We start from the raw sequence: 22,940 nt of genomic DNA, 5'->3' as shown, positions 1-22,940 counted from the left end.
GCCGCAGCTGTGCGAGGGGCAGCCCAGGGCAGGGACAGATCCGTCCGGGAGGAGAGGGGTCCTGGCACGCTCCACGTTCCCCTCGAGCCATGCAAAAGGCCCCTTCCTGGTATACACCCTGTGTCAATCATTAGCTAGAAATCTAGAGCTGGGTAAATATATTTTTGGCTTTGAATGTTGATGATAGGCTTGGAGCATTACCTAATAAGGTGGGACCACTTGGTATCATGGTGTGCTATATATTCCTGCTCCCATCTGCAATCTTCCTCTCCCACACAGAGAGCTAGCAGGCTGCACTGGAGAGGTACCTCTGTCTGCCATGAAGACAACAGAGGTTTTCGTGAAGGCTGCTCTAGCTCTTTGCTGCTGCTTAGGTGAGTATTTTCTGGGATTTGGCAAAGATTGATCTACCTGAATCGGAGCTGAATTTTCATTTCAGTAAAAGTGTTTGGGTCTTGTAACATGGAGGAGAGCCTTATTCCATGAAGAAATATTCTTCTTGAGGGAGTGTAGCAAAAAATTATACTTCAAGACTGAGGTTTCAGCAAACCTCATACAGGTGTCTGTTTTAATCTTCTTTCTTCATAGGAGCAAATTTCTGAAGGAGCAGTCCTAGTGCAGGGCAGGAGCTTGCACATGGGAGTACTGTGTATAAGGGCAGAGTAAAACTGTTAGAAATGGCATCATTATCCATGTGAGCAATATAAATGCAAACTTTAACCTCCAAGATTGCTCTGTAAGTTTACTGTGCTGCTCCTGATAATTGAGAAGGACGTGTCTGGAGATGGACAGTGCCAGTGGTTGACAGTCATCTTAAACATGCATGTCCAAACTTTTGAAAGTCAAATATGAAGTCTCTTAGAAGAGGTTAAAATCCAAGAGTACCGAATTGAAAGTACTTGTATCACTTCCCTGTAACATCTTAGGGGTGGATTAATATATGTGTTCTCCCCTGTTTTATCTCCCCTCAAAAGTACAATGAAACTTTTAGTAACTTTTAATACATCCTATGACCATTTACTGGCATAATGTAAAACTCCATGTTTTCCCAAACCAAATAAACTAGTTAACAACTGTTGCTGAATTTAAGTTTCATGAAAAGATTTACATATATCTTCTCTGCATATCAATAATTTGATTTACTTATCTGTCTCTTTTTTTTTTTCTTTCAGGTATTGCTTTCGGAGTTGAGGTGAGCTACTGATCTATTTATTCTGTTCTATTCCAGGTTTCTGGTAAAGTAGAAACAGTATGTAATTACCTGATGAGCAAGTGGATTAAATCTAATGAAAGCTTGGCTGTTCAAATAATATTTGCCAGTGCATGACTGAATGATATTGCCAATTTCACGAGGAAGTAAAAGATCTCCCATTTTTTACAATATTTTCAGTTTATTAGATAAAATGAAGAAAACGAGAAGTAATTATACAATCCTATTATATTAACTCTTAGACGTAATTTAGTTACTCCAAGCCAAAGGCAGTAGGTTACCTCCCCATGAGGAATACTGTCTTAAGATGATATGCTTGAAAGCATCAAAGACTGTGATCTGATAATTTTTTCTATACAGTAAGACCCGCAGAACTGTGTTAGTTGCATAGGTTTTCTATACCTATATCATAGAGAGGAAAACAGCAGGGTCTGTGCAATGGATTTAGTCGGCAGGTTCTTGCCACACAGTTATGTGACTCCTGTAACTCACCAGAGAATGCAGCAAGATTTGAAACTATCAGATTTGGAGCTGAGGGGCTCTGGTGTACCGCCAGGCTCCCAATTACCAGCTGCCTTCATTAGGCACCATCTCACCCACAGCAATCCTTCCTCCATGCTGTGCCTCCCCTGGACCCCGGCAGGAAAGCGTAATCAGAAACTCCTGTAGAGAAGATTTACTCCTCCTGACTGCCTGAGCAGATTCAAAATAATAGCTGTAATTTACCTCTCGGCAGGAGCTGCAGGCACTGTGGCTGGGGCGGTGGGAGACTGCATGGGGGTTTCTTTCCATGAGGGAGCCAACATTGGGGCTGATTCTGTGCTGCGCTCGCAGGTTGATTGCAGCCAGTATTCTAGTGGCATTGGGAAGGATGGCGCAGTCTGGGTAGCTTGCCCAAGGAACCTGAAGCCAGTCTGCGGCACTGACGGCACCACGTTCAGCAACGAGTGTGGGATCTGCCTCCACAACACGTGAGTATTGCTGGAAACCTAGCAGAAGACTCAGGGCAAGGCACTGAGGGTAAGGGTGGCATCTTCGTCCCCCAAAGATGGTCTGGGCAGAGGAGCATGTGAATTAGTAGCTGGGTGCCAACGCTGCCAGTACCAAGGTGATGCTGCTCCCTGTGATCCCTGACACAGGTCTGCTTTCTTCTAGGGAACACAGTGCCAGTGTGGAGAAGGCGCATGATGGAGAATGCGAGTCGAAATCTATTATGGTAAGACAAAGTCCATGGAAGACTTCAGCTGGCTGTAAAAGGGGACAGTTCAAACACCACACAAGAAAACAGAACGTGCACAGCTGGTCTGTATAGACCAAAGGAAATTAAAATCTGATAACCAAAGCTGAGAGGGTTTTTATGGGCTATCTGGTACGATGTCTCTGTGCTTTTCTAATTCAGACTTCTAGCTTCTGTAATTGGGAATAAAATGAAAATGTTGTGTTGGCTGAAGGTTGGATCTCACCACCTGGATAGCTCCAGCAGGATTTTATGAAGGGCCTCACAAAATCCAAATCGCAGTCCTCCTTCCTATGCCATTTTTTTTCAGCAAGAGAGAATTCCCACAGAACTGACTCTGGCTTCCACTTTTGATGGTGGAATTAGTTTGATGCTGGATTTGTCCCCAAAGGTTGAAGGAAAGTAAGCAGACTACATAGAAGTGTTATATCTTTATATTGAAAATGTGTTTGTTTTTTTTCTCTATTCCTGCTATTTTTACAGATCGATTGCAGTAGGTACCGAAGAACTGTAATAGATGATCATGTCATGGTAGCATGCCCAAGGATACTGAAACCAGTCTGTGGCTCAGATAGCTTCACTTATGACAACGAATGTGGGATCTGTGCCTATAATGCGTAAGTGTTGTGCAAAGAATATCCTTCTAGATAATTAGTGATAGTTAAGGCTCTCAGAAGCACTTCTGTAAAACACTAGTCTTTCTTAATGCAGGTGTCTCTGTAGGTCTTTTTTGGAGCTGGCTGCTTGTAATTCTCCAACCAACCTGAGTTTTCTTCCCCATTTTCTGTCTGTGCTCGTGAGGGTTATCACAAAAGAACCAGAGGACAACCCAGAGCACAGCCACGAACAGATCAAAGAGTTACTTGTAACACCTAGTTACTCCTAACGCTTAATTACCATGTGATATGGAAATACCATGCATTTGCTGCTACCATCTGTGGGGTGCATTCAGACAAGTCAAGCAGTTGTAGTGTCCCACCTTGCTTTCTTGTCCCAGTGCCTAGAGTGTATTGGGAAAAGTTATTCTCAAGGCTTCCTAACCAAAGCTTTTCTTTCTTTCAGAGAACATCACGCCAACATTAGCAAAATACATGATGGAGAATGCAAGCAGGATACTGGCACTGTAAGTGCAATAGAAGTAAAAAATACATCTCTTAGGACTGTTAATAGAATCCTGATAATCCCACAGATTTCCCTAGCAAACTGTAAGACGACCATGTGACGAGGCTTACGAGGGTCACAGTCCATGCTTTGCTTTTATGCACAGTGAGGGTGGGTTTTGCATCCTCCCTGCTCCAAAGAGAGGGTCACCCCATGCATACCACACCAAATCGACGATGGAGAAAGGGGATGGATAGGAAAAGAGAAGCTGCAGTGAGTTGGTGCTGCAGAACTCGCTTCCCTATGTATTAAGCTGGCTTTTGTGCCCAGGGGAAGGGGAGGCCCAAGATTTCACTTGCCAATATGCTGTGCAGGTTGGCAGTTTTCTCTCTGGAGATCGCAAGTGCTTCCACCCTTTGCAACAGGGATTCAAAGCTCCCAGGCTGGTTGCTCTCACAGACATAGTGAGACTCGTAAGAGCACTAAGCATACATATTTATAGAGTATAATTTATTGTATATTTGTACGAGGCCAACAGTCTGGTGCCTCAGGAAGAGAAGCTTCTATATTTCAGCACCAAAATTCTGGGATATAGAAAGTCCATTCTCTAACTGATAGATAACCATTTTTTCTCTATCCTTTCAAGCCCTGTGCTTAACTACAGGGAATCTGAAGTAATAAGTAGTCACAGAGCTGGAGAAGTGGGGAGAAAACCAACGCAAACCAAAACAGCATTAGTCAGATTTCCAGCTGGTGAAAAATGTTTCCCACTAAATTCAAGACTGTTTTTCTTGATGAGAATGGGCCCAAAATTTTGTACATTTTCTTCTGCTTGAAGGATCCCTTCTTCAAGATAGTCTTTTTTTCTTGACTCCTAGACAACTAGGATAATATTCAGAAAGCTAATTTCTGATTGAACATTTAGCTTCAGTGTATCAGAGCTTTGTCCTGGTGCAGAAAAAATGGAGGCTGGGATACAGAATGAAAAGGTTTTGCATCAATTTTTCTCACATAGCAGGGGCTCCACCAGAGCTAATTCTCCTTATTGACAGATTGATTGCACTAAGTACCCAACAAGAAACACTGAAGATGGCAAAGTATTAGTATCTTGTCCAAGGAACCTGAGTCCAGTTTGCGGCACAGATGGTATTACATACGATAATGAATGTGGGATCTGCGCCCACAATGGGTAAGTGCCATACGTAGAGCACTCCTAAGGAGCCGGCAATGCTTTGCAGTCCTGAGAACCAACCTTCTGCATTTCTGCTTATGCCTATTTCTTCAAGTCTCTTAAAAACTGGATTGGTTTTGGATTTACCTTGAGTTTCCTTCTGATACCTTCTTTGTGCTCATGAGGGGAAATCTTGAAGAGTCAGATGGCAGCTCCTTGGATTAGTCTGTGGGCTGGGCAGTGACTGAGCAGAGGAAGGAATAATTCAGAATATTGCTTTAAATTGCATGTTATGAGAAGATGTGATGAGCTTGTTAATGAGTAATGTAGCTATTCTGATACACTCTTATAGAGTCTGAAGCTGTGATTTGCTTCATTTTACACATGACTGCGACCAAGAGGTTAAGCATTTAGTTCCTCAACTTTATTGTTTCCTTCTTCCAGAGAACACAGGACCCATGTTAGCAAAAAGCATAATGGAAAATGCAGACAGGAGACTTCCGAGGTAAGTATTCAATATAAGGCATATTTCTTCTCTTGCTTCTATTAACTGAAATGTTCCCTGAGGCTGCATCTACTCTGAAAGTGAGCTGGCCTGAAGCCTGGCTTTCTCCACATGTCTATTAAGTCTTGTCAGGCCCTTGTGTTGAGGATGCCTACAAACCCCATCTGTCCTGAGACAGGTGTCCACTGGGGCCTCCTTGCCCGCACAGTCCTGGCAGATGGGCTGCACGGGAGCTAGGTGCAGAGTTTTCATTACGAATTCATACCTATACCAACCTTTGGGGTGGGGATATATTCTGGTATATGGAGCACACCTCAAGTTTTGATCTGAGTGTATCAGACGAGAAATCCCAGAGCTGGTGTCTAGGACATGCCAACACATAAATGTGAAAGTTGGTCAGTTTGGGCTTAGATCTTCCTTTGAGGATGCTCTTCAAATGCATTGTCAGCAAAGTCCAAATTCCTTCACTGTTTTGGTGTTTCGTTTATATTCACACTGCAGGATGAAAAGGGGACTATGTTTTTCTCTGGTTTTACTTTTCTGGCATACCTTGCATTAGGGATTGACAGAGCTACTTACTCTAGTGATTTGGCATCTCACAAACTATGCAGTGCTGTGCAGTTCCCTCTGTGCATAAGAGGATTCATGCAGAACTGACGCAGCTTGGTTTTGAGAGAACCGAGTCTTAGCACTAGTGTTGTCTCAGCGTCCCAGCATAACAGATGTGGCAGGAGGTTATGTTGGGGTTTTTCTAAGAGAACAAGAACTTGCCCAGGTTTGACACTCCTGCTTTTTGTAGATCGATTGCAGTCAATACCCATCAAGAATGATTAAGGCTGATAAAGCCCAGATACGCTGTCCAAGGATCCTGCTCCCAGTGTGTGGCACAGATGGATTTACTTATGACAACGAATGTGGCATCTGTGCCCATAACCTGTAAGTACCGTACATAGGATTCTCTTTTGGATTGACTAGCCATGGTTAGTGCTTCATACGGCTTTTCTTTTGATACCAACATATCTATATATCTTTTTCTGTTTCTCTTTCAACCTCCTGAAGCCCTGTCACCTTGATTTTGTTCCTTGATGCTCTGTTTGTTCTCCTCCGGGGAGCTGTGGGAGAGCCAACTCTCAGTCCGAGCACACTATGAGGGCTGTGGTATTTGGGCTGAGGGAAGAATGGATGGGACTGCTGCATAGCACACAGTGAGGAGACCCGATAGGTCTGTTACCACTTAGGATTACACTTGCTAATGACTGGGAGAAGGTGGTTCATTAGGCAATCAGAAACCTCCTTTATCATATATATTGGCTATGAGTTTGGTTTTCTTTCTGTGGCACCTGGGTGTCACAGGGCTTAGTTGGTGAGCATGCTAATGCCAACCTCTCCCTTTCAGAGAACATGGGACTCATGTTAAGAAAAGCCATGAGGGAAGATGCAAGGAGAAAAGTACTCCTGTAAGTGTAACTAGCTATAAAATAAGTGCCATCTCCTACTCTCTCTCCAGTCTCCAGGAAGACGCTGGCTGGGCTCAGCGCACCCACCATGCTCCTGGATGCGTGGAGGGGTGAAGCACGGGGCTCGTGCTGGTATTGTGGTTCTCCCTAGCTGCTCACAGTGGCTGCCGCCAATGCGCTGTACATGAGGGCAAGAGAGAACAGGAATGGGCCGGGACTTCAGAAACAGAATGTCCCAGTACTGCAGATCTCTGAAGAGAAATCATCAGAGGCGGCCCAAGAACCATTTTAGCACAGTATGAGAGAAAGAGAGAAGGCTGTGCTAGGTGTCTGTGTATTCATTCAGTGCTAGGACTTCCATTGCACTAGACAGGCAGGTTAAAAAATCCTCATGCTCTGGTCAGCCAGGAAAAATGTGCTCTCAGGTATGCATGCAGAAATGGCTTTACTATCCTGCACAGCAACAGTATGTGCTGATAATATCTCAATGCGTTTATTCTGCTTATGCAGAGCAGCTCTACAGCACCAAAAATAACTTCATGCATCCTGAGGGACCGTAATATATTTTCTATAGTAAAGAGACATTGTTAAAATGTTGTCTTTGCTTTAATTTGCTCTTGGACCATGTGGGAAATATGGGTAATAAGAAACACTCCATTGGGGAAACTATGCAAAATGACAGTGAAGTGCCAGTGATGCTTAGCTAGTGTAGACTGACTTCTAATAAGTGTTTGTCTATTATCCTCAAATATTTAAACCGTTAGATTTTATATATTGTCAATATTTTTGCAAAAGGAGCTGGTGAAACAGTTCCTGCTACTGTTTTGAAAAAGCTGAAACAAAGTCTCGGATTTAGTTAACTATGTCAAGCTGGACTTAATGTCAAACACTTAAAATCAGGTTCCTTGGCTTAAATGCTTGTTTTAAAACTTGCATACGTATTACTCTAGGAAAATAATCTTTTTGGTCAGCTCTTCCTTTCTTCCCTCTGTTAGCAGACAATACCAAACCCAACTACAATTAATTAATTCATTTCTAATGGAAGACTAAACTTAAAAACCCCTCTGATTTTCCTCTGGTAGAAACCTGTAAAATCTGGAGGATCAGAGTGGACAGACTGCAGATGAGGCACTCTTCCATTTCCCAGCAGCTGACCCAGCATCATTATTTTATCTCCCCAGGTTGACTGCAGCACATACCTGACCAATACTAAAACTGGCGAAGCCATCGCAGCCTGCCCCTTCATCCTGCACGAGATCTGTGGCACAGAAAGTGTCCCCTACAGCAATGACTGTGTGCTGTGTGCCCATAATATGTAAGCCCTGGAGGTGACCCCCTGAGAGCTCAACAGAGTTACTTGCTGAGCATTTTTAACTCTGCTTTCTCTTCCAGCGAATTTGGAACCAATGTTGCCAAGAAGCATGATGGAAGGTGCACAGAGGAAGCTCCCCAAGTAAGTAAAACCTAAAGAAAAATAAGAGCTTGAGCTGGTGCTGATTGCATAACTCGAATAAACGCGGGTTTTGGTGTAGCCTCCGCTAGGAGTCACAGCTTGTGCCGTCCTTCCTTCTGCGGGTGAGTATCACCCTTCTGGCAGCAGGAACATTGTGCACTTCTGCACACAGTCAGGAAAAGAAAGAGGAGAGGACAGGTGAGGAATTAGTCATGAGACAGGCAGCATAAAGGATTTAAGGCTTTACAAGAAGAAATCCCTTTCCCACAGCGGTCTATCATAGCTGCTGCAGGAACTTAGCAGTCTGTTTTGGCAACATGGGAAGGGGACGCAGAGGACCCAGGGTACCCAGTGCCTTCTGGATGCTTGCATTTTACAAAAGGATGTTCTGCAAAGATTAGAAAATTGCCTGTGTTTTGAATGCTGGCCCCTAATGTGCCGGGGGTTTTAAACCCCCCCCCCCGCCTCTCTCTCTTTTTTTTTTTTTTTTTTTTTTTTTTTGGTAAATGCAATGTAATCTGATGTATACCAACAATGAATCTTGTAAAAATACCAGATTAACTGTATTTGGCCAGCTCTAAGCTATTTACACTCACCGGGTAATAGAAGAACAAAGCCATCTCATTAGCATGTGTTTGAAAGGGTCAACATCCTGAGTCAGATATTTCATTTCTATACAAAAAAACCTATGAAATGTCATTCCTTTGTTTCCTGAGTACACTCTGTGCTCAGACTGGGTGAGATACATAAATCAGGGAGGAAGAGCTCACACTGGAGAAACTGGGAGTGCTAAAATGCAAAGCCAGTTCTTCAACTGGTGTAAATCAGCTTCAACTGCTGTCAGTCCTGTTGGCAGATTTTCAACACTTGGAGCCATCCCATCGCAACAAAAGTCCTGTCAGCACATCTCCCTTCCATTCTTGTGGGCCAGGAAAAACACCTTGATCACAGTTGGCCCTCTTGCAGGAAGGGCATAAATCATGCCATTTTGATTTGCAGATTATTTTTGAGCTGCATTTAGTAATATCTCTGTAGGTTCAGCAAGGCATAGGGGCATCATGATAAATACAAAGCTGAATGAATAATGTCTACCTTCAAGCCTTGATTCATTCTTCTCCAGCATAAGGCTGTGAAAGGAAATTGCTAGCTTTCCATGAAGAATGAGTTGATATATAACCATAATTTGTCCTATGGCAGATCCTAAAAGGCAGGGGCATAAGCAGGGAGGGTTGTGTCTGGGCACCCTTGCACAGAGCAGAGCCCATGCCAGAGCTTTTGCCATTTTTGTTCCCCAGCTTGACTGCAGCCAGTACCCAACTACCATGCTGAAGGACGGCAGACAGCTGATGGCCTGCACGATGATCTACGATCCCGTCTGTGGTACCGATGGTGTCACTTACGCCAGTGAGTGTACGCTGTGTGCCCACAACCTGTAAGTACTTGTCCTTCTCCCTGGGGAATTCGCAGTGGTGGTGGTTGGATCTGAGAGTGCCAAGTAATGTGCAAGGGCTCTCTCTGAATCCCTGTGCTGGATGGGTCCTGGCTGTCTACCCCCGTTTTTCTGCTTGTCCTTGTTGGTGTTTGACGTGGTGTCGTGGTTTAACCCCAGCCAGCAACTAAGCACCATGCAGCCGCTCACTCACTTCCCCCCCACCCAGTGGGATGGGGGAGACACTCAGAAAAAAAAAAAGGTAAAACTCATGGGTTGAGATAAGAACAGTTTAATAGAACAGAAAGGAAGAAACTAATATTGATAATAATAACAACAATGATAAAATGACAATAATAATAAAAGGATTGGAATATGCAAAACAAGTGATGCACAATGCAATTGCTCAGCACTCACTGACTGATGCCCAGATAGTTCCCGAGCAGTGACCCCCACCCCAGGCCAACTCCCCCCAGTTTATATACTGGTCATGACATCACATGGTATGGAATACCCCTTTGGCCAGTTTGGGTCAGCTGTCATGGCTGTGTGCCTTCCCAACTCCTTGTGCCCCTCCAGCCTTCTTGCTGGCTGGGCATGAGAAGCTGAAAGAAAAAATCCTTGACTTGGTCTAAACACTACCTAGCAACAACTGAAAACATCAGTGTGTTATCAACATTCTTCTCACGCTGAATCCAAAACAGCTACTAGAAAGGACATTAACTGTATCCCAGCTAAAATCAGGACACATGGGCATTCGACCCCAGAGCCCCACAGAGGGAGATGCATCAGCTGGAGAGAGCATTATTCCAAAAGACAAGTGCCTGGTCCATAAGGGCATGTTCTTGTTAGTGCTGTGCAGGTAGTGCTAAGGTAGTTTATCTGAAAATCTCTTGTGCACTATGTGGGAGTGAGGTTTGTTCTTGCACTGTGGTTGTAATGGGGAAGGTTGCGGCTAGTGACGGTCTCTCTTTCCTCCAGGGACCATCAGACCAAACTTGGCAAAAGAAAGAACGGACGCTGTGAAGAGGATATTACAAAAGTGAGTGGGAAAGTATGGGAACAAAGAGTGAGGTCCAGTGTCTGTTACACTCATGAGGGACTGTCCTTTGCTCTTGGTTACAAATTGGGGGAGCAATGGTGTGCAGACCTGAGGAGATCCCTTGGGAATTTCACACTGCCAACATCCATCCCATTGCTCTGTAACAGTGCAGGAAAAAATGTGGCAGTGAGCAGAAATAGTACAAGATCACATCTGCCACCAGGAGGAAGGTTTTGAGTTAGTTATTATGGTGTTACAGACAGTTTGATTTCTCAGTGGGGTGTCATTCTTTATGCTGGGGGGCTACAGTTTGCTCTCAGGCAGAGAGACTTACGTCTATCTTTCGTGTGCAGGAGCATTGCAAGAACTTCCAAGAAGTCTCTCCTATCTGCACCATGGAATATTTGCCCCACTGTGGCTCTGATGGCAAAACATATGGCAACAGATGTCTTTTCTGCAATGCCTACCTGTACGTACAAGAGTAAAACTCTTTCTTTCATGATCAATTCCTGTATCTACTACAAATGCAGGGCTGGTTTCATAATACGTTTTTGACTAACTGCTTATGGGCGTACACTTAACATTTTTGGTGCACCATGACTTGTGCAAGGAGGTGGGGTTTTTGCATTTTAAGGGAAAATGGGAAGAGCCCATTTCTGTGATCTGTACATGCTCTCCTGTTTGTTAACTTCAAAGATATTATACTCATTTTCACCAGCATGTAAACTATCCCACACGCTCATCAGAGCATGTGGAAAGTACTTCACCAGGCAGACTGGATTGTGTCAAATGTGTGAAACCTTTCATATTTGCTTTAATGATAATAATGAAGGGGAGTATTTGGGCTTTTGAGACTGTTCTTTATCTCCAGTCAACACTAAGCCAACACTTGGGTGAGTGAAGTGAGGAACGGGGCTTCAGCACTAAATATGCTCCATGTCTAATCCTTCTCTCTCCTTTTCTCACCAGGAAAAGCAATAGGACTCTCAACCTCATGAGTATGACTGAATGCTAAGTCTGTGCTGGAGTCCAGCCCAGGAAAACAAGCTCCCTTGTATGTGACTTCCCATGGGCTGATCTTCCCCAGCAACTTCCCTTCAGTTTCTCTCATTTCCTTAGGTCTTGAAACACTTGTTCAATAAACTCAGTTGGCAACATGTCTCTGAATGGCACGTCTCATCCCTTCTGCGCCTCCTCCTCCCTAACACGATACTTCTAGTTGTGCACATGTGTTTTTCTGTTGTTCTGCTCTACCAAACAACGTGTGTGAATCTTTTCCTGCCTTGTGTCAGTGCTATCCCTGCTGTGATGAGGGCCTGGCCTCCCCTTGGAGCTCCCAGGCACTTCCTTATTCCTCAGAGTCTTCTTGTCAGTATTAGCCTCGTCTAACCACTAATATCTCTGTATGACCTGATCATGGACTTCATCTTTATAGTCAGTGCAAGGAGACATTCACCTCAAGAGCATGGTCCACCTCCTCCATAGGGCAAAGTCTAGGACCTCGGTGGTGGTTTGCTCTCAAGAAGAGCACCTTCTTGCTGTGGGCTAGACAGGGAAACTGGGTGCCTAGCTAAGGGGTGCCCTGCTCCTGGTTCCCACTGCCTGTGTGGCCTGTCCCATGGAAGAGGTAGAAGTTGCTGTCAGGAAAGGTGATCCCAGCCTGTCTCCACTGAATTTGTCCTCAGTGTTGAGTGCTGTTATAAGATATAATCCACAGGAGGGGGGAATGTCGAGCTCCCTACAGGGTCACAGACAGCAGAAGTGTCCACTCATGAAATATCTTGATTGATTAATGCAACAAAATATCTCTGGGACTGGTGGGCAGAAATCACCCCTGGGGTGGGGGACAGCCCCGGTACAACACTGAAGCTGCCTGCCTTCTAAAGCCATTTGGGAAGGAAAAGGATGCAGAGGTTCACTTGTGACCAGTTTTAACTGACTATATAACAAGTCATAGGAAAGCTGTTCTGCCTGATAGTCATGTTTTGCCTACTTTTTTGAGGCCGAAGGGCTCAGGACCTATTGATGCAATTGCTGTCACTTTGGTGTCCATATGGATGGCAGGGAGGTAGGGTGACCTAGGGGCTGCCTTTCATCTGTTGGCAACATGAGTACAGCCACTACCACTAGCTCCATACCAGGCCACCAAAGCCTTCGCAAGTCCAGTATTTCAGGGTTAAAGGATTTCTTCTGGACTACAGCTAGCACCTCCCTGGTTCAATGTCCCATTGTAGAGAATAACACAATTATTTGGATCGGTTTGGAAAAATCACTCTTTGAATTGTCGGATTAGAAGAATAGGCTGAAGGCAAATGTTCCTGACTTGGAGATACTGTGGGTATTGTACCAGGGAATGAGGCCGTAGTACCTCCGTGCCATTAGTGTCCATGCTGGCATGTACTTTTCAAGATGATTTGTAACTAACAATGGCTTATTGTACTTTTTTTTGGGTCTGTGTCCTAGTGTAAATATTCCTTTGGTTTATATAACCTTTTTGCCATTTTCTGTTAAGGTGTTTGGCAGAACATGCTGCTTTAGTCTTGTTTGTGTTACTTGGTTATCCTCAAGGATAAGACCTGAATAATTTTTTTTTTTGGTGGACTTTGGCAGACTTTTACTTGGACTTAGCTCTGACTGCTGGCTTTTGCAAGCCTTTGCAGTAAAGCTGTCAAGATCCAACTGAATGGCATAAGCTGGGCACAGCCATGCCAAAGCGTCCTCTGTGGACCTCATTGTCTGATGACACCAAAGGCAAACAGGAACTGAAGGAGGCACAAAGTTGAGGTTAAGTCAGAGAAATCCAGGGAAGAAGCCAAAGTGGTCATTAGAGAGAGGTTTCCATGCAGTATTTGCCAGTAGGTTTCACGTAAAAGTACGTAATGGAATAAATCACTAAAACTGGGCCAGAAAATGGAAAAGCCTGACATTGGAGTTTAAATATCCCCTCAGGCTCAGGGGGTGTTTTATGAAGCAATATAATTCTATAAAAGTAGGGCAACTTTCTTCTCAGGGACAGAGCTGTTTTCTGTGCCTCAGAGCTGTTTTTCAGCTGTTCCAGGGTTACTTACTGAGTGTGTGTTAATTAGATGATTTCTTTCTGGTTTGTGTTTCTGAGGAAGTGATGGTCACATTCAAGAAGCAGCACTGAATTTTTGTGGCTTAGGAGAGAGGTAGAACAACCAGGTTTGGAGTGTCACTAAGAGACTTGAAAGGTGGTTTTAAGGTATGGTTGACAGCTGGGTGCCTGCTTGGCCACAGATAGAGGAATGGCTGGATAGATGGGTAGATAGAGATTACTATGCTGGGGTACACCAAGAGATCTTTTCATCAGCTTGGTGCTTACCAGACTGCAAATATATTCAGTAACCATCTCCAGTGTGAGGGCAACAGACACTTGATGCTGCTTAGCCTACTACTCCATTGCTTCTCAGGGACATAATGCGGCAGAGCCCTGAGGCTGACTGTTTTACTCACCTTGGGCAAAAGCCTAAGCAGCTTCAAAATGATCAGGTTACTCTCAAAAACCATTCAACTGTCATGCTAGGAAAGCCTGTTTTTTAACTTGGAAAGAGGCACTAAAAGGATCAGATGCAAGCATGGATTTAGTCCTGCTTCAGCAGACTCTTATTTTTGCATTCTTGCCATGAACAGAAATAGTTGCAGGTGCAGCCTTATACCTTGAGTCAAGGATGCAGTGAAGAAAAAACTGACTTTTCAGTGCCTGCTATGACTGCACTATCAGGCATCTAAAATTTACTGCTGAAACACAGCTGGTCCAGCTCCGCATGCTGCCTTGCAGCCACTGCTGCAGCCCTCTGGCTCTGGAGAGCAGGGACTGAGCTCCTAAGCCATGCCAAGGGCTGATGAACTTCGATGTATTTCACACTGATGATGGTCCAGCCTCAGGATTCATGACCTGTACATGCACCGGCGAATATCACAGAGGCAGTATTTTAAAAATATAAATGTCCTCTCTCCTTTCTTGTTTGTCTAACTTATCTTTATAGCCTTATCAATGTTTTCTGAGTCTACGGTCATTTTTCTTACAACTCAAAGAGAAGGAAGAATGCGGTGAATCATTTAAATCTTGATTGATAAGTGGGATTTAGAAAACAATACTTAGCCTTTTCATATTGAGCCCAAAGGGTTTTTTTTTCACCATTTATTTGCACTAACCCTTCTGTGACTTGAAAAAAACCAACACAACTTTTTCTTGATAGTGTCTGTACCTAAACTTCAAACACTTTCCCAAAAAATCCACACCTTTCCAAATTATGTCTGCTGATAGGTTGCCTTGATTAAACTTTTTTTCATATGCTGCATATGCTAGAGAGGCATGTGGATGAATCTAGATACTCTGTCACTCTTTTGAGGGGTGCTTGAAAGTGACAAGGCTCATCCTACTGATTTTTAAAACTGTTCTCTTTTCAGAAGAATATTCAAATGATTTTTTTTTTTACCACTGTTATAACTATATGTTCCTCAAAACAAAGAAATCCAGAAATAATTATACAAACTCACTGTATCAGTTGCACACATCTATTTAACTGGCTGTTAGCAAAGAAAATAGTTTGGGAACTGAAAAAATTTCCTCAGATCTCTGTATTTATAGGTTTATAATCCTGGTATCCACCCGTTTCATCCATCAATATGTTCACACTCAGAAATGTTCATTCCCTTGTCGTAATTTAATGTTTGATACAATTTTATTTGATTCTTTGCCATGCTCTGGGCTCCGGTTGCGTGCTCTCCGCTGATCAACGAGTAGATATGAAAAAAGCAGAAAGCAGTAGTGGAAGGGAGCTTGTCTCCAGCTGGCAGACATCCACTCAGCCTAGGAGGGTTTTCCAGATTTTCACCAGCTGAGGTGCAGCCCCATAAGTTTAAACATATTGTGAATCTGCAAACAAAGAGCATTCACATAGCGTATCACTTCCTGCCTATTTTTCATTCATAGAAGTGAAACCTTAATTTCATTCAAGCCCCCTGAAGAATGAGGAATGTTTGGAAATTGATTGCTTTAAACTCTTTTTCTCTGTTCCCTTTAAAGCTTAGCTGTAGCACGTGCCCTTGGGGCATCGCTGAGGATGGCCGGTCAGGGGCCCCCGGCCAAGAGCAGATCTGTGGCACAGATGGTTTCACTTACATCAATGAATGTGGGATCCGTGCCTATAATGTGTCAGTCCGATGGAAAGAACATGCTTTCTGAGTGACAGTCTCCTAGCCCCTGGACTGTCCCTGTGCTTTTCCAATTTGTCCTCCTCTTCTCCCTCTTCACTTGTTGTTTGTGCTTGGGGGGGAAATTGTGAAGATTTAACAAAGAAAAGAAATAGCTGAAGAAAGTAGCCAGAATGGAAATCCAAATGATGCAGCATATACAGATGGCATAGGTTTGTTGACTGATAGGATTATAATAGTCAGACACAGTAAACCCACTTCGTTGTTGGTGGTTAACTCAGATGAACTCTCCTTCACTTGCATTATTTGGAAGTTTTATTTACATTTCCAGCACCCATCCCCCTTTGGGAAAATGGGCATACTGAGTCTCTAATGGCAGACTTCTCCAGAGAACGTGGGACACCCAGGGACTTGGGAACAGCAGTCATTCCAGTGACTAAGAAGGAAGGCAAACCAAGAAGCAGCCTGAACTCCCATTGCTCTCCGTGGCACCATCCCAAATAATGTCAGCTGGATGCTGAGTGGGCAGTGTACGATTGGACGTAAGTGATGCATATACCTTCTGTTGACATTTTATTTGGCAGAGGTTTAACACTAGCTTTCTAATATTGCTATTCTTCATAGGCTGTATTCAAATGTATGAAGAGAAGGATGGCAAAAAGATGCAAAATATGAGACAAGTAGCAGAAATATTTCCTTGCTATGCAAGCATGCGCAAACAACCTTCACTGACAGTATCAGGGAAGTGCAGCATAACCTGTTTCAATACCAGAAAAGGAGACACACAAAACCTTTGCAGATATCAGTGCATTCAGCTCTCCTGAGACAAGAATTTTTTTCAGGTGGCAAATGGGGCACAGTGCCCAAGCCAGGGGATGTAGGGGCCATATGATCATGTACAATATAGCATTTGTCAGGCACGTACTAACGCATTAAGTAAATAACTGTATTACTTTGCAAGTGCAAGAGTTTAGAGATGGTTGAAGTCCTGCTATCTACTTCAATGTCTGTGAAATAGCAAAATCCTGTAATTCAGCAGCATGCTCTTTTCTGTCCAGCTGCAATGAATCAGCCAGTGGTCTCATTAAAGCTCAACCCTGCAGAATAAATGAGATTGTTGCCCTTTCTTTTGATCTTAATAATGAAGAAGTGTTCAGTAGTTATGATGCTAATAGTCCTTCAGCTATAGAAACTCCTTCCACCCAGTTCCTCCTATTCCAGTCAAATGTTCAAGTTATAGCACCATGATGCATCCTGTCTCTCACCCTATTCTCCCTTTATTTCCCACCAGGGAGAGCAGTGGATTTTCGTTCTTAGCCTATTGCACCCTATCCCTCAGAAAGAAAATCCCTTGTTGCAGCTTTATTTACAAGATTTTTCTTAAAAAGCAAACCATCAATCCTCGCAAATACCAGAAGTTCCTGGTTTTCTTCCCATAAATGAAAGCAACCACCTTCATTTGTCTTTTCCAAACATTGTTTCTTTCATGACTTTTTGCTAGTTTGTTGGCTGATAGGGTAAGATCTGGGATTGTGTTTTTGTTTGATGCTCTACTTGCTCCTGTTCTGCATTGCCTTGTCCCATGTTTTCACATGGAAAGAAAACTTTGCCCGGGGATGTGATACATTGATGTTTCTTGGGACAGTTAATAGGCAGAGTGATGCCTCCAGGTTACGATGGCAGCGATGGACTGGCACCTCCAGGAACTGCCCCTTTGCGCTCCTGGTTGCTTCCCCCCATATGGGGTTTGTGCAGGGACACACACTCTTGAAATGTTTATCTAACTTAAAAACCACTTTAGAATAATTTCTCTCTCATACATGTCATTATCTGTGTATAAACTTCTGCACCTCTAACTCCCTCAATTTGGGCAGAGCCTCAGCTCACCCTGTCCTGAGCTTGCATGAAGCAGGTCCCAGTTCCTGGCCCAAAGGGCTGTGGGGGCTCTCATTTGCAGACCTGGGGCTGGTCCAAAAGCCCTGACTGGCCATTTAGTCAAGGAAATTCTTCCTCAGTTACCTACTACTCCAGATAGAGCTCAGAAGAATCATTATTCCAGTCCTCCTGACCTCTGATCAAGAGCATGAAAGGAAACTATCTCTCATTTACAGCTACTCCTCCCCAAAACACACAAACTCCGGTGTGTTACTTACCAAGAGAAGGGAGATGTAAACATTGAAGGTTAATTACCCTCTTGTCAAGAACACTTTGTGGTCTATAGACATGTCTGTCAATCTTAGGAAACAAGAACTGAGGGGAGTGAGCACTGAAGGCATGTTCCTATGATAAATTAATGAGACTTGGCAGCTCACTGTGAAGAGATGATCCCTGTGCTTCATGGGAGACTGCAACCTGTCTCCCCAGCCACCCTTGCTATAGCCTTTGTACTGTAGTTGCATCTGGGATGTTTATCCCTTTGTAAACTAGCTCTTGAATGCAGTTGTCCAGGGATCAAATCATCTTCCTTGAGGCCTTTGTATTCTTCTGCTGCTCAGTAGCATGCAGCAATTGCTCATCTCAACCATACTGAATTACTTTTCCCAGCCTTGCTAGTTAGTCCATGAAAATATCTTGCTTCTGCCTATAAGCCTGTCTTGGCAATGACGCTCTTTGGTGGCTTGCATAGCTGTCTGAAATTCAAGGGTCACAGCCACGATCTCCCTGCCGTGTGCTATTCTGATGACGTGCATGCTGCTAGATGACTGGTAGCTTGAAAATGCCTCATCTGCTGTCCTTTGGAGATGCGTTCAACTATTCCTCTGGTTTACATAACCTCAAAGCAATTTGCTTTCATGGCAGAACATGCTTATTCATTCTATTTTAACTGTGCATTGAGCTATAAATAATGTCTCCTTGCAGATAAGAATTTATTGATTTTTTTTTTTTAATTTTTTTTTCTACTTTTGGAAGACTTTCTCTTGATCCCAGCTCCTGAAGGAGACTTTCCCAGCCTTAGCAGTGAAGTTGCCAGATTGACTTTCTCCTGCTAGGCAGCCATGAACAGTCTCAGTCCCAGGTTGGCTGCTACTTACCCTCAGCCACCTCCTCATTGTTCCTGCTTGGGTTGTGGCCAAGATGAAATGAGCGCTCAGTGATGCACAGCTGAGATCACTGAAGTGTCAGGAAAACTGATTAAACCAATGATTTCCTCTTCTTCTGACCAGCTGCAGGATAACATCTCCTACATTCCCTCTGAACCACCTTCCCTGCAGTATGTTCACTTCAGAGAGCAACAGCCTGTGCCATTGTCCAGCCAAATGTTCTGCTGTTTAGTTCCCCTTTTTTCTTCTGTTCATTGCAGCATTTTCCTGCTTTCACGTGAGTAACTCTTGCCCTGTGCAATGGAGCCCTGATGCCCTCATCATCCAGAAATTGCCCAGAGCTGGAGCACAGCACAAGCTGGTGAGGCAAGAAGTGAAGATATGTCCTCAGAGCTGATGCTGCTGAGACCTTTGTCTGGTCCAGGCTGCAGCACAGCAGTGAAATAGCCACTATTTTAGCAGCTGAATTTCTGTGGTGCAGATAACTTTGCTGTAGGTTCGAACACTGATGCTCTTCTGGGGAAGTGTTGTGATGGCAGGGGCCCTGGGCTGTTGCAGAAGTGGAGAGACTTTGAAATCATTGAGAACCAAAAGCATTCTCAAATTTGAATAGTTTATTGTTGTGTTTTTAAGCAATGATTACAATCTACTCTTTTTGTTGTACATGTTAGTGGTCATCCCCCATAAAAGTGTGCTGGGAGCAATTTGTACTGCTTACCCGTGGCCCTTTAGCAAAGGTTGTAGGAAAACTCTGAGGCTGCTCTCCTGGGTCATGGAGAAGTATTATGCTCCTTCATTAATAAAAACTATCCATAGGAGAGCGTTATATAAGGGCCACGTATATAAAATAATTCAGGTTGCAAGAGCTCTCTAGGGGTCTCTAGCCCAACCCCTGCTCAAAGCAAGGTCAAAGTCAAAGTCAGTTCAGGGTGCTCAAGGCCTTCCTTGTTCAGCTGGGTTTTCAATATCACTGAGGAAGGGCATGCGTGGCCTCTCTGGTTCCTGTGCCACTGCTTGATCACCCTCGTGGCAAAGAATAGGTCCTTACCTTTGGTCAGGATTTAATCCTTTTGCTGTGCAGCTCTGAGAAGACACTGTCTCTCTCTTCTCTGTAACCCCACCAGGGAGCTGCAATGTGATCCCCATAGCCTTCTGTTCCCCAGGCTGAAGAAGCCCAGCTCCTTCAGCTTACCCTGAATGCCCTGTGCTCCAGCCCCTGACCAGGCTGGTGGCCTCTGCTGGACTTGTTCCCATGTGTCAACATCTGCCCTTGTGGTGGGGCCATATACATTTAATTCATTGCATAAGTAATGTGAAACCATGTTAGCCTTCACCTGCAGGGTACAAAGTTCTGCACATGGTCTTATTAGTTCAGGAACACTTTTGCTGGCATAAGTTCATAAACAGATGGATATGTTTCCATATTGATATGTTTTAATCATATCAGTGACTTTGTTTGCTTTATTGCTTAGTTCATATGGTGCCTTCCGGCCTTAGGTGAGAGCAGATCTTCTATTTGTTCTGTATCAATTTCTCCAGGCGTGTGGCTCAGTACCTATAGTTATTGGCTACACCGTGGCCAAGAGAAAGACAAAGATAGAAACTGCAGTCTGAATTGTATTTAGCAGGCATTTTGGAGTGATTAGAGGCAATTTCATGAAACAGCTACAACTAATTATTGTTATTTCCCACTTTTACAACAGCTATTTGTTAATTAAATAACGTGACAAAACCCAGGAATGTTTGGAAAAGTGTATTAAATAATTTGTCATTCATTTACCAGTGTATTACTTAAACTGAGAAGTTGCATATCTGCTAAGAAAATTTCCCAACATCAATTTTGATTCTTCCAGAGAATACAAAACTGGTACTAGCAAAAACTGTAATGGGAAATGTAAGACAAGAAATTCCTTGGGTACATGAAATAGGAAGTTGTATAATGGCCAAATCCTGCCCTGGTGTCAGCCCACAGACCCTCTGGTGCTCAGGGCCATAACACGTGGTACCCCAAGATGCGGCACTGCCTTTGCTTACTTGCACATCTCTGCTTTCTCGCTGGCTTCTGCACACGCGAGGATTTTCCTTTAGCCAAATGGTCATTAGCCATATGCTGCATCTGACTTTGAGGATTATAATGAAGTGGATTACAGCACAAGATCAGTGGCCGAATTGCAGACCAAATCCTCTTTCTAACTGTTCTTCCAGGAGTAGCTAAGAACTGAGCAACCTGTCCTACAGCATGAGTTTAGTCAGCTGTGGGATTTTTCCATGCTGTTATCAGAGGCAGGATAACCTGGAGCTGTAACCCGGGGTGGGAAGGCTGTGCATGAGTTTGAAAGCTGGTGATTTCTGGGTGTCATTTTTGTGGCTTGCCTGGGGAGAGTACCTGAGTGGCTCAGGGGAGACTGGTGTTCCCCAGTCAGCATGTAATCTTCACAGACTTGAGCCTGCCTAGAGTGTCTGTAGGTGAGAGAGTGAAGGAATGGATCTGCTGAACATCAGACGGGTGTTGTGATGGTCAGAGGAAGTCTGGGTTGCTTGTGCCAGACCCAATGCCGAACCCGGCAGTTGCAGTGGAAAATTTTTCTCTGGTGTATACAGGTAACACACACCAGCCTTTGGCAGGAAGGTGCTCTCCACCCATCGGGAAAGAGGCTGGTCCTGCCTAGAGGACAGCACCGTCCGGGGCAGGCAGCTGCCTGGAGCAGCAACGTATGGGCACCAGGCAGAAGGCAACCTGCCAAAAGCTGCCAGGTCGGGGCTGGGAAAGCTGGCGAGAATGATTCACAGAGGTCTTGCTGCCTGGCTGGAGGAGGCAATGGCAAAGTTCATATTTGACCCAGAAAGATGTACCTCCCTCCAGCTGTGCAGAGACTGTACATGTGAACTGAAGGCAACAAGTGTGGCATGTGACAGCAGCCTCAGCGTGCTTCTGCACATGCTCAGGGAAAAGTATTTGTCTTCCTGAGTTGCCATCCACAAGGCACATTAGGGCAATACATCTTGAAGATGTGCCAAATCGGTCTAAAATATTCATGCATGCTCCCTGTAATTTATAGAAACAAACCCAGCAGCATGATTATTTTAATACTTCTCCCTGTGAAGAAACCCATCTCTTTTAGGTAAAAATGTAACTTATATACCCACACAGCCATGCTGTGGCCTTCGTAACATGCCAGTGCCCAGGATAGGTGATTCCATGCACTACGCAATTTCTGCATTTAAGGATCAAAGTATATGCTTTAGACCACTGTGATGTGTCAGACACCAACACGGTTGCTTGGGCTAACTTTCAGTGATTTCAGCTGAATTTCATTTGTTTAATGGGTGGTGCCTTGTTTGTTCAAGGGAGCACCTGTAAAGCTGCTTTTGCCCTGCAGCTCCCATGGTGCTGAAGTCTATCCTGAACACAATGCTTAGCTCCCATGACCAAAAAACCCAGGTATGCTTGCCATTTTGGACCTGTGAAAGGGATCATGGTGACAAACTTAGGTCAAAGGCAGAGCCCACTCCTGTAAAGTTACACCTACTAAACCAGCAGAGGTCCAGACCTCCTCCTACGAAGGAGCAATTTGGAGATGGCTTGAAGGCTGGAGGTGCGAGAGAGACAGGAAAATTGGGAGAGGCTCTAGGTTTTAAGTATCATTTTCTAAAATATCTGTGGGGGAAAGGACCTACTGTACTTTCAAGCATAGTTGGTGCTAGGTAAGTAGGTTCCCAAACCTTCAGTGTCTTTTGTTCTGATGGTGGCTTGGTGGAACTCTTTGAATCGGTCAGGGTGTTTAACTGTGACTAGGTCTATAAATAAGTCCTCCCTGCTAATAAGGTTCAAGTGACATTTTTGGTGGCACTTGACAGAATTTAACCTGCTTCTAGGTCTTCTACTGAGCTCTTCTCTACCCAGGCAGTGAAACTGTCAAGAAGCCTTTTCTTTTATCAAACCAATGCTAAATATTATTAGCTTCACAGGTTAGACACAGTCCTGCCAGACTCACCAGACAAGGCTTAACTAGTTCTGCTGATGGCAAAGCCACATCTGACCCGTGTTCATTACCTGGTGGTGAATATCTGTGAATGTGGGGAAAAAAAACCCACCCAAAACCACGAAGGAAAGCA

General features: G+C 44.2%; 1 protein-coding gene across 1 annotated transcript; it reads left to right on the top strand.

Moving 5' to 3' along the window:
• The first annotated feature begins 319 nt into the window (after positions 1-319).
• SPINK5 (serine peptidase inhibitor, Kazal type 5) lies at positions 320-11,620 on the top strand. The gene is made up of 16 exons (XM_010579008.1): positions 320-374; positions 1,173-1,192; positions 2,045-2,181; positions 2,366-2,426; positions 2,931-3,064; positions 3,510-3,570; positions 4,601-4,737; positions 5,164-5,224; positions 6,024-6,160; positions 6,621-6,681; positions 7,863-7,996; positions 8,074-8,134; positions 9,430-9,566; positions 10,545-10,605; positions 10,959-11,074; positions 11,575-11,620. The coding sequence occupies exons 1-16, from the start codon at positions 320-322 to the stop codon at positions 11,618-11,620; spliced, it is 1,419 nt and encodes a 472-aa protein (XP_010577310.1).
• Positions 11,621-22,940: the final 11,320 nt, after the last annotated feature.

Source organism: Haliaeetus leucocephalus, unplaced genomic scaffold, assembly GCF_000737465.1.
Source record: "Haliaeetus leucocephalus isolate CR32 unplaced genomic scaffold, Haliaeetus_leucocephalus-4.0 Scaffold656, whole genome shotgun sequence".
NCBI classification, from domain to species: Eukaryota; Metazoa; Chordata; class Aves; order Accipitriformes; family Accipitridae; genus Haliaeetus; species Haliaeetus leucocephalus.
The sequence above is the reverse complement of the archived record's forward strand: the minus strand, read 5'-3'. Positions and strand labels throughout refer to the sequence as shown.